Raw genomic sequence first — 12,719 nt, forward strand, 5'->3', positions numbered from 1 at the left:
TTTTAGTTTAAAGCTAGTTTGAAATTATAAAATGCCCATCAGAACACCTGCCTTCTTTTCTCTTCGTCATCTCTACTCTTTTTATGTCTTAGCAATGTGAATTTGTGTCCCCGCCAAATTCACAGAGGGAGAAGAAATGTTGATTTGAGTGGAAGTTTATCAAAACTATACAGGGAAAAGTGACACAAGGGCCTTCTTACAACACAAAAGAGCAATGCATCCGCCTAATAGAATTGTCAAGATGTACAGTGCATGGCAAGATTTGCAGCTCATGTGTTCTGGCTCCCATGAGCTCTGTCCATTTCTTGAAATTGGGCTCTGGTGGAGATTTCTTTGGTGTTCTTAAAAGTAGCTCTTACTTTTGAGTCAAAGGTTGATTGTGTATTTATCCTGAGCCTCTTCAATCACATTTTCACTTCTTTCCTTGTGTGCCACCATGCCCTCAGATTTTCCCTTCATTCACTGTGAGGCAGTTCATTAAAAAAGTGTTAATAAGCCTGGGCATTTGAGGGTGAAAAGTGAGTAATGTGAGCAATACACGTTCTCTCCTAAACAGTGTGAACCTGCGTTAGAAGGTGTTTTACTTTCTTTCCCATTTTCTAAGTCAATAGGGCATTGCTGGCTATTTCTGTCTTTTAGAAAACAACAGCAAGTGTGATGTATAATAGCAAGGCTTCTAACTGATTTTTCATTGTGTTGTACAGGGACCGCGCAAGCTGTGTGTTAAGGAGATGAACAGCGGTATGGCTAAAAAACAGGCTTGGCTTATAAAGAACAAAATCAAGGCTTTCTATGCTGCCGTGGCAGCAGACTGCTTCAGAGATGGTGTCCGAAGTCTCCTTCAGGTAAGGGTGGCCTTGAGAGAGTTACCATGGGAGCAAAGGGTAATTAGTACCCCATGTTTATGAAGCTCCCAAAACAAATTGCTGTAGTTAGGCAGCTAAACATCAGAGATCAGTGCCCAAGGTGAAGGAATTCATTTTGAATTCTTGGGAAGAGGCAAGGCTAGAACAAAAGAAGGGAGGCTCTAGTACAGTGAACTAAGAAGGATATGTTGGAAATAGAAAATGAGGTTGCCTTTGGCCACCAGCGTACATTCTGTTCCCATACTTATTGAAATGCAAATTTGTTCTACTGGTTGATGACATTCAGAATCCTATTAAAACTTCAAACTATTTTTGCAATCTTATACTTCATACAGCAATGCAAGTCAGACATTCTTTTACTTTCTTTCTTTTGCAAATGGTGTGAGGGCAGCTGCCAGACACAACTGAATAAATGCATGAAGATCAGGGCACAAAACCTCCCCATCCTCCTGAATTATTTCCAGAATGTTGAATAAAATGTAGTAATCTCTATAGCTTAATATTAAAGCTCACAGTTCTCCATCTTTTATCCTTTAGTCTTTCTTCATTTTTCCCCTTCTTTACTTTTTCTATAATAACTACATAAAATTTTTTCTTGGTTCTCATCTCTATAATTTAGCTGCCAGAAAATTTTTAAGATAATAAAAGAGACTCTCAGAATTGCAAAATTTAGGCTTCTAATTTTTTTCCACTAATATGGCTGAAAAGCCCTAGTTCTATGTATACCAAATAGTGTAGACGGCTTTCAGAGTCACCATCTTTAGAACTGTGAGAATTAAGGACTGTATCCAGAAAACTGATCTCTTTGGACAGAAAAATATATATATTGCTTAAGCTGTAGTATTTTGGAATTAAGATTATCTGATGCCTTTCTGAGTCTAATACATCTGAAGAATACTTACTTGAAAAGTATCTGTGCAAACAGAGAACCCATTTCTGAAATGCTTACTACCCACAACAAACTGCTTTTTGTCTCTATTAATTTTCTAACTCATGGAAATAGATACTATTGCAAAATGCAGATTTTTTTTCTTTTAGTAGTAAGCTTATTTTTAGTAGCTCTTGATTGTCTTTGGAAAGTTACACATTAATATAAAATTACCACAGGAGATTTATAAAATAAAACCAGTTTTAAGTAGGACTTGGAAAACAGATATGAGATAGGAAGGATCAGGGAAACGAAAGACCTGGGTATGTGAAGAATTCTTATGTTGGTTGAGAATGGTAAAAAACAAACAAACATGTATAGGAGCTGAGGGTTTAGCCCAGCGGAAGGGTGCCTGCCAGGCACGCGCAAGGCCCAGGGTTCGGTCCTCAGCCCTGGAAAAAAAATGTATAAATTCATATGAATTTTTTCCAATAAAAGTGAAAATTTGATGTGTCATGGCAAATGGGCAAGACAGAGTGACATGAAAGTCAAGCATTGACAATTATGCCATTTTAGAGAGAGACTTCTTTCCATCTAAGAAGTTATATTACATATCATACCATATCCTCCAACTCTAGAAATGGAGAAGACAGTATCCATACTTCTGCATGCCTACCAAGGGCCAAATGAGTGCTGGAAAGAGCTGTTAGATTTCCTGTGCATTTTAACAATGATACTCTTCCAAAGCTTATTTCAGGAAGCTTCCATCATTGCCCATTTCCTTCTATGTGTGACTATCCCCTCCTTTGTGTTTATGCATTTGTACTATATTACAATTACATGTATGTCTGGTCCACCTTATTTTCAGCAACTTCACACCAAGGTATATGCATCACTAATCTCTCATGGTGCCTAACATATCACTTTGCAATTAATAGGTGCTTGATAATATTGCCAAATTAAATTTGATTAACTGGAATTTGATATCCTGTCATCTAACTTCTGATATGGAAGATAACCACTAATGATATTGTCATGCAAGAGGATTAGGTTTTAGAAACATAATCCAGTCAGTCTTCAATAAATAATATGAGAGATTTCAATGGTCCTTGTACATAAGAATTTTCCAAACATGGATTTTATTACTGATGACATTATGGACATAACAGGTGGAAATGAGCTTTGAACCACTAAGTTATTGCATGTGTGCCAACAGTTAAGCCAACCCTTACTCGATTTTAAATTATTGAACCATTTGAATGAGTGTGTCAGAAGAAATGCAAATGACTGCTAATTTAGAAAAGCTACATTTCTGTCATCTAAAATCCATTTATGGCTGAGATGATTTAGAACTAATCTCTCTGTTTTATGCTTGGGTATGAGCATGAAGGACACCCACTAAAATGTAATCCCATCTTCAGAATCTTTAGAACATTACTTCAGTAGTCTGTGGACATTAGTTTTCATTTGCAGTAGCAGTTTCCCAGTGTGGTGAGCATTGTCTGTGTGTTTATGTCCTTCCTTTAGGCCTCAGGCTTAGGAAGAATGAAGCCAAACACTCTAGTGATTGGATATAAAAAAAACTGGAGGAAAGCTCCCTTGACAGAGATTGAGAACTACGTGGGAATTATACAGTAAGTGACGGCTTCCATGACAAATTCTTGTTTGTAATGCACTAACCAGGGCAGTATATAACACTGTGAGGCCAGTGGATTGCCTGGATTAATAAGCACATTCTCCTGGTCCTCTGAGTTCTTTACCAAAATGAAAAAAAAAAATACACCAAGAGCTGGAGGGCCTTTGAGTCTTAGAGAAGATCGGGAAGAGGTAAAGTTAGGGTCAAAGAAAAATGTAAATGTCTAGAGTCACTTTAAAGTATATTTACAAGTGTAAAAACAAAGGACAACCAGAAAAGGAGGGAAAATTTTCTTTCAAAACTCCCCAAATTTGGATTGGCTGCTATGGCCAGTTGAAGGTGTTCATTATCTCAAAGACTCAGATCTCCCTGTGCTAATAACAGGGAGATCTAAACACTAGTACTTCTGCTAGTGTAGTAGTAGCATTGGTTTATGCACAAATGTGAAGGTTAGATGGTATGTGACATTTAATAGCCAGGCATTTGAAAAGCTTCAGGGAAAAAAACAACAATAGAAGATCTTAAAGGACCAACGAGCACCAGACTGGCATCCTTAACATGAACTAAGCCATTGAATTCTCTGAGGAGCCCTTCAAGTAAGTACTAATCTTGCTCCCATTTTAAAAGTGGAAACATGCTGGAAAACCAATACCATAAGAAACAGAGCTAGGATTCCAACCCAGGACTACGTAAATTCAAAAATTCACATAACCCCAATGCTATGCTGCCTCCAAAGTACTTATGGACCTATATATTACCTGATTTGATTTCTTCTTTTGAATAGGAGATGATAAATTCTCCACTTACAGAGAGATACATTCTAGGAAGCTTTTTCTATGCTTAAAAACACTTAATCAGACAAGAAGGGTAATCTTAGCTATGCATAATAGCTATCTCTTTATTTTTAATTTTATTTATTTATTCATTTCTGGGTCCAGTCCTGGAGCCTGAACTCTGGGCCTGGGCGCTGTCCCTCAGCTCTTCAGCTCAAGGCTAGCGCTTTACCACTTGAGCCACAGCACCACTTCTGGCTTTTTTCTTTTTGCTTATGTGGTGCTGAGGAATCGAACCCAGGGCCTCATGCATGCAAGGCAAGCGCTCTACCACTGAGCCACCTTCCCAGCCCCCATAATAGCTATCTCTTATGTCAACAAGATCAGGCAAGACTTCTTGTGTTTGGATTTCACAGAATAGCACAGCACACAAAGCATGCCCCAACATCAAATGAGCATTGCATTGGTCATTATTTTAGGCAGATTGATGCAACATAGTAAACAGAAATATTCTATTAAAAAGATATCTGAAATTATATGTATGATTGACCAAATAGAAATTCACTTATTAGTCTTTCTCATGTAAAAAAAAAATGTTATGCTACGCCGGGTGCTGGTGGCTCACGCCTGTAGTCCTAGCTACTCAGGAGGCTGAGATCTGAGGATCATGGATCAAAGCCAGTCCAGGCAGGAAAGTCCGTGAGACTCTTATCTCCAATAAACCACTCAGAAAACTGGAAGTGGTGCTGTGGCTCAAGTGGTAGAGTGCTAGCATTGAGCTGAAGAGCTGAGGGACAGTGCCCAGGCCCAGAGTTCAAGCCCCACACTGACAAAAAAAAATGAAAAAAACTTACATATTAAATACATTATTTACCAAACATATAAAAGCTGGACTCCATGATCGCTATCTTGTTCCTGATGGTGTTCTATATTCAATGGGTTCAGGGTAAACTAGGACATCAGGATTAGTATCTTTTGGGGCTCTGCAAACACCATTTTGTTATATTTAGCAATCAGTAGCTAGCCAGACATTAGCAATCAGTTGCTAACCAGACATTCTTAGAAGTGAATTATATCTTCTGCCTCCATTATTCAGACACTTCAGTAAAGGTTCTTCTATACTAGGGAACAAAAGAAGGGAGGGAAGAAAATAAGCAGGAAATGTATAAATCTTCAAAAAAAAATCATTATTTGAGAAACAATTACTTAGGCTCTTCTTCTGGCCTCCCTACCACCCCAAACATTCTAGAAATTCAAAGGGATCAAAATAATTGAGCCCTGTAATATTGAACCAAGGAGGCCTCTGGCTTTTACAAGTTAGTAATTGGTTTTCCTGGTAATAAAGTTCAATGTTAATTAAAGTGGCTCAAATTTGTATAGTATAAAACTACTAGGTTAGTAAAGTTATGTGACTTTACTACTATAGCAATGAAGTATTATAAAAATAAGATAACCCCACACCTATACTGCATTTTCCTTTCTGAACTTTTTATTCCTTAAAGTAAAACCCAGTATTATTGTTAACACAATGCTACTATACTATCACAGAAGAGTAGTATTTTTTAACCATTTTTCTTTGAATAAAAGATTCTAAATGTCTATGATATTCCTACATAGAATCTGTTTCAATGGTTGTTCTAACAAAATTCCTCAATGTTAGTGGCTTAGAGCAACATTATATCCTTATAGTTCTATGTGCTAGAAGTCTAATGCCTCATCTTACCAAAATCAAGAGGTGAAACAGGCTGTATTCTTCTCAGTAGACTCTAGGACAAATTCCTTTTTTTTTTTTGGTCCGGTCATGGGGCCTGAACTCTGGGCCTGGGCGCTGTCCCTCAGCTCTTCAGCTCAAGGCTAGCGCTCTACCACTTGAGCCACAGCGCCACTTCCGGCTTTTTTCTTATGTGGTGCTGAGGAATCGAACTCAGGGCCTCGAGCTTGCAAGGCAAGTGCTCTACCACTGAGTCACCTTCCCAGCCCCTCTAGGACAAATTCCTATACCTTTCCAGATTCTACAGGTTATCTACATGTAGGCACAGCTCCTGGACCTCTTCCTCAATCTTCAAATCCAGCCATGGCAAGTCTAGTCCTTCTCACATTGCGTTACTCTGACCTACTCTGACCTCCTCTTCTGCCTCCTAATTTCATTTACAAGTACCCTTGTGCCTACAGTTAGCCCACCCAGGTAATCCAAGATAATCTCTCTATTCCAACTCCTTAACCTAATCATGTATGTCAAGTTCCTCTTGCCAGGTAAAGAGATGCATTCTACGATTCCAGAGATTTAAAATGCTCTTGGAGGTCCATTATCCTAGCTAACAAGAAATTCAAACCATTTTTGTGGAAGACATTGTCTATATTTTATAATCAAGTCAATTAGAAAGAAGATTTAGTAATATAAATCTACTTTGTGACAGACTGTTCTAGAATGGATCTACTTCATTAACTTAAAGATGAGTTATCACATTTTGAATGGACATTTATATTACACTGAAATGATCATTATCTGATAGCTCAGGTTGGTTTTGGTGATTGGAAAGTTATCTGCAAACACAGTAGGGAAACACAGACTACATTGCGCAGGGGGAAGGTCATCTACTGATAACAGGTTCTGGGTTTCAACTACAAAGAATTTTTAGCAAGGAAATCTCAGGAGACAAAGTTTATAGATGACTCAAATGATTAATTGGCTTGCTTCCATATTTACAACCAGAGGAAACATACACTATGAAAATAGAGAGGCAATAAAGAACCATTAGGTCCAGTCTAGATGATCTAATTTCACTGGGTTGGATGTAGAAAAGGCACACGAGGTATATTTTAACTATTTTAACTGAAAAAAAAAGCATTTCTCCAAATGGTCTGTCTAGAGTTAATGGTAAAAGTCCCCAGATGGACTGGAGACATTTGTAACCATGAATTAGATAACTGAAATGTAAAAGGTCCAGGCATGGTGGTGCCCACCTATAATCCTAGAACTAGAGTAATAAAGTCAAGCAGAGTTCCAGGCAAATATGGGATATAATATAGTGAGATCCTATTTGAGAAAATAAAATAATGTGAGTGTGTATGTGTGTGTGGGGAGGGTGTTTTCAACCTGTAAATGCTCTATTCTATATTACTGATGGATCACTTTATAAAATATTTAATTATTTTTAAAGTGTTTAATAGGCTGTTGTGAAAAATTCTAGTTGGTAGTATTAAATAAGTTGGTTATGGAGTAACTGACTTATCTCTATTCAAAAAGGATAAAATGAGAACAAACAGCATCAGTTCTTGTCTGTATTCTGAAGAATTTTAGTAGTTTTATTATTTCAGAATTGTAGAAGCAAGTTTTTGTATTAATCCAAATCTTGAGGATTAGAGGAATTCTTTAAAACACTAAGAACCTTGCTTTCCTTTTTCAGTGATGCATTTGATTTTGAGATTGGTGTAGTCATAGTCAGAATCAGCCAAGGGTTTGACATTTCCCAAGTTCTTCAGGTACAAGGTATGTACTTCCTTTATTCGATCAACAGTGTTGAACACCTACAATATGGCTGACTTTATCTGGGGGACAAGGGTAGTAGAACAGTACACAGTATAGACAAAATTCCTTGACAGAGAAGCTTAATTTCTAATACTGACCAACGGTGTGTGTACTACTACTGCTAACACAAGTCGTTTTTGCTTGCTAACCAGAAATGTGGAATGATTCAGGTAGTTAGCAATTACTTCTCTAATCACAAAACCACAAAGCCAGCATCAACAAAAGTAAACACTTTCAGTATTATAGCCTGCCAAATTAATTTCCGCAGAGAATGAAGATTAATTCTTTCCCTCCAGAAAACATGTATTTTGCTTTTAAGAGTCTATGAACTGGTTTGTAACTAATGTGGAAATCAGCCTGAACAAATCATGCTGTGAATCATTAATCTAGGGCAAGGGCAGAAACACTAATTCAGATTAGTGGCTCACTGTTTGTTTGTTTTTTTCCATATAGAATTTGGTATTCTTGTATTCCAGTTTAAACATGTTCTTTTTTTAAAAACATGTTCTTTTTTATATTTGAAGAGTTATTGAAAATGTTAGGACGGGATGTGAATCCATCTTTTCAGCCAAACTTCACAATAGAGTCCACTGATAACTTGATACTAAGGCAAAGGGAGTTTTGGGTAGCTATTATGTAGTTGCAAATACTGGGTAAAATGAAATTAATAAGCTTGGTCTGTACTCACAACCTAATAAGTACTATACAGATATATTACTAGTGGAGCACACATACAAATAAGGTATGATGCAAATAATATCTTAAAACAGCCACCATCACCTGAGGACCTGGTAGCCAGGCAGCCACCTTCAAGCCACGGACAATGGCCTCAGAATACTTACCTCTGTTGAGACCTTGATCTCAGAATTTTAGTCTCCAGAACTATAAGAATTTTCTGTTGTTTAAAATTATCCATGCAGCCAGGCACCAGTGGCTCACGCCTATAATCCTAGCTACTCAGGCGGCTGAGATCTGAGGATGGTTGTTCAAAGCCAGCCCTGGCAGGAAAGTCCGTGAGACTCTTATCGCCAATGAACCACCAGAAAACCAAAAGTGGTGCTGTGGCTCAAGTGGTAGAGCACTAGCCTTAAGCTGAAGAGCTGAGGGACAGCGCCCAGGCCCAGAGTTCAAGTCCCATGACTGACCAAAAAAAAAAAAAAATACCCATGCATGTTTTTCTAATGGTACTTTTCATAAACAAGCATAGGAGACATCAATTGAAACCTTAACACTAGAAAATATAACCCCCCCATCCCACCCCACCCCCTGCCCAAACAGTATGTAATTGAGAGTTCCAGGGAACAGGAAGAAGGGCACAAAAGAGCGGCAGGGAAGGAGGATCCAGAATGGCCAAGGAACCAGGAAACTGGTATCATGGCAGCCCAGGGAGTAAAGAGCTCAGAATAGAATAATCATCATCAATAGACGAGAAAAGCCAAGTCAGGTCATGAATGAGATGGAAAGATTACCTTGGTGAGAGCAACTTCTCTAGAATACTGTGGGAATCCAGACTGCAGGAGAGACTTTGAGATGATTAAGTAGAGAAAATGGACATGGCCAACAATCTTGAGAAGTAAGAAGCAAAGAGAGGAACAAGATTGAGTGATAGGTCATAGAAGATGGAATAAGAAGTAGGAGCAACGGGAAATCCAGAGAAAGACATGGATATGTGAGTTGACCTGAAATAAAAGAAAATCTCTAGTTCTTCTGACTTGGAGCAAAGAAGGTGAAGATTGATGATGAAGCTCACAATCTGTGAGAATAGCTGGAAATTGAAGATCATACACAATATTCTAGTCTCCATTCTTTTTGTAACCAGAGGAATAGTGTATCCTAAAAAAGCAAAAGAGGCATAGTTTCATTGATGCTGAGAATAAACTAAGAGTTTTTTTTTTAAAGTCAGGATGAGGAATGGGAGAGATCAGAAAGTCAAACATTTCAACACAGAAAAACAAAATCCAGCTGTGCTGTCTTTTCCTCCTGCAGCACTGCGTCTTTTAACGAGATAGCAGCATTGAGTTATAGCTGGATAAGTTGAGCAAAAAAAAGAAGAGTTTGGAAGGGATTTGTAAGTGTTGTTCTCAGATGGATCCAGAGTCAGTTTGCTATTTCATGCTTGTATGGCAGCAGAAGAGAATATCAGATTAAGTGAGCTTTCTGATGAAACAATCTAGCATGCTTTAGGCAAGGAAAGGGAAGAAGAAAAGGAAATAGAGACCAAATATTTATATAAAAGAGATGCTATCTGATTATGTATATTCGTTCAAAAATAATCCACCCTATGCAAAAGTGTAGCCTACAGGTTTATCTTTTGGTCCTTTAGCTTCATTCTCATGCCCCTTCCCTCTTGTATGTATCTTCTGTGTTTGGCTCAGATGCACCGATTTCCACTGAGTTATCATGAATAATTTATAACCATTTTGGTAGCTATTGTAGCAACCGTAACTAACATATTTGAGCACTTGTGTATACCATGCTCACATGTGACATTTACCATCCCACTACTTTGTGAGTATTGTCATTGCCTCCTCCATCTTATAGCTCACCTGTTAAAAGTGAGTTTTACCCAGGATTTGGAAGGCTGTTGATTAATAGAGCTAAGAATCAAATTTTTTGTCTGTTTGAAGCTACTATTCTACCTTTTAAACAAGAGAAACAGAGAAGGAGATGACTTACATTATTAGAGGCCTTGGTGAAACCTAAGATAGGAACAAAGCTGTTTCCATATTTTTTTTTATTTTTTGTAAAGGTGATGTACAGAGGGGTTACAGTTACATAAATAAGATACTGAGTAGTTTTTTTCTTTTCAAGCAGTGGAGATGACTTATATTATTAGAGGCCTTGGTGAAACCTAAGATATGGGACAGAGCTGTTTCCATAGATTAAAAAAAAAACCACCCAGGATAGAAGCTGTCCATCTTGTAATTGTTACAGGCAATTACAAGAACCTAATTAGCAAGAGACCTGATCTTGCTATGTGTGGTGATACATGCCTGTAATTGTAATCTCATCACTCAGGTGGGAAGATCAAGAGTCAGAGGCAAGCCAGGGTGTACATGACAAGATCCTGTTGAGAGAGAGAGAGAGAGAGAGAGAGAGAGAGAGAGAGAGAGAGAGAGAGAGAGAGCCAGAGAGAAAGACAGAGACAGAAGACAGAGACATAGATAGCGAGAGAGCTGTCTTCTTGCTATCTTCCTGGGTTTTACTACAATTATTTTTTCCAGATTTGTGCTGTAATGTATTCTATCTGAAAGATGAGAATGAAAAGCATAATTTGTATTAGATTATGCATTTGCTTTATATATTGTGTTGTCTGCAATCTGAATGATGGGCTGCAGCTGAAAATATTGCTCCAACCTCTCACTGTTCTAGCCACCAAAATGCACCATCAATTTATTTCTATAAAGCAATCTAGCCACCAAATTCCATGATATTTCTCAAAGCATGGCAGTGAGCTGCATCCCCTTTTAATTTCCCAAGGGATGTATTCTATTTGAACCAACTTTGATGTTTGAAATATTTCTGCTTCTTAGTTAAAAAAAGAAAAATACAGTTGGATACTAATAAAATAATTATAAGTATCAACTATCTGGGGTAAATAAAAAAGAAACAGTGTTACACAAAGACACAAAGAACACATGGGAAAACAACAGCATAATGGTAGAAATTAACTTTATGCCATAGTCCTGTGCATTGTTTTGAAGTTTATACAATTCTATGACACTAACCAAATATTAGATTTGAATTGGAAGAAATAAGCTTGCGTTTCATTATATTATACTGCAGTATTGGGCTTAATAAGAGCCTGATAAATCTTAAGTTATTGCATTATACTATGTTAATGATTATCATCATAGCTTTTCCAACTCGGGCACTACAGTGTCATCATAGATTATAATTTAAAGGAAATATTAGCAATTCAAAGTCTATATTCTGTAGTTAATAAAGCAGTGAATAGAATTCAGCTTTATAGGTTATTTGCCAGCTAATGACAATTATTTCCATACTGTCTCACAGGCTTATATGAGAAGAACTTTTCATATAAATAAGATCGATACTCATAACATTCAAACATGTTCACTGTGGCAACTTGCCCAATATTGATGACTTCAAGTTTCTCTTAATAAATTAATTTATGACTGGGCAACACAAAAATTCCTGTTATTTACTTCCCGGGAGTATTTAGCAGGTTTTCTAAATGCAACAAAGAATCAAAACTGTGCTGGTAGGAAATGAAGGGTTGAGACAGTGATTCTCAATAGATTGTGGTCAAGTATTCTGTGTAAGCACTGCACGATTTATGATCATCTCAGAGTGCAGTGATATTGCTGTGTCTGATTGAGTGTCTTAGCAAAATAAAGACAGATGGCAGTGCAGTAAATAATTACTTGATCGGAAAGGCAGCCACTGCAGGACAGCTTCTGCCTTCAACTCAACTAGATTTCACCTGGGGGTTGGCATATTGATTCACAGGAGCATTTATGGGCTTTGAGTTGAGTGACCAAGGAATGAATCATAATTTAATAATTAAGAAAGAAAAGGGATGCTGTAAAATAGGAGGGGATGTGATTCCCCAGAAGGTTTCCCAGCTCTCCCTTATGCTGTCAGATATTTGACTGTTCTCTACCCTTAAGATTCAAAGCAGATGGTGATGTGTAGACTCCTGTCTATTTCTAAAAGATGTCTTTTTAAAAAAGAGAAAAGAGGAAAAAAAAAAAAGGACAGGCTAGGACATTTGAGGCAATTTTGACAACTAAATCGAATTCCCAAAATACAGTGACTCCAATTGGTTACCAAGCAATCAATGTATAAAGAATTTGGACATATGTAACTAATGTTACATATGCACTTTGTGCATCTGCATGAAGATATAGTTCAGGAGACGTTTCTTGTTCTCACTAGAAGAATTTCATGGGCTATATGTGAAGAAATTGGTGAGAAACCCATGCCCACTGTGGCAGTCTGAAAGTGTCAGCCTTTTCTTCTACTAGCATTATGACCTCAGAGATTCTCTTCAAATCTTGAAAAGAGAGAAGTGCAGGTAGAT

General features: G+C 37.6%; 1 protein-coding gene across 5 annotated transcripts in view; it reads left to right on the forward strand.

Annotated features, from left to right (window-relative positions):
* Slc12a1 (solute carrier family 12 member 1) overlaps positions 1-12,719 on the forward strand; it is an 81,356-nt gene that overhangs the window by 49,097 nt on the left and 19,540 nt on the right. For all 5 annotated transcript variants that reach the window (XM_042687808.1, XM_042687807.1, XM_042687806.1 and 2 more), the window contains 3 exons: positions 705-845; positions 3,262-3,368; positions 7,551-7,633. In XM_042687808.1, the coding sequence (XP_042543742.1) occupies positions 705-845; positions 3,262-3,368; positions 7,551-7,633 (331 nt within the window). The remainder of the gene's footprint in view (positions 1-704; positions 846-3,261; positions 3,369-7,550; positions 7,634-12,719) is intronic.

Source organism: Dipodomys spectabilis, unplaced genomic scaffold (assembly GCF_019054845.1).
Source record: "Dipodomys spectabilis isolate Male_0828 unplaced genomic scaffold, ASM1905484v1 ptg000108l, whole genome shotgun sequence".
NCBI classification, from domain to species: domain Eukaryota; kingdom Metazoa; phylum Chordata; class Mammalia; order Rodentia; family Heteromyidae; genus Dipodomys; species Dipodomys spectabilis.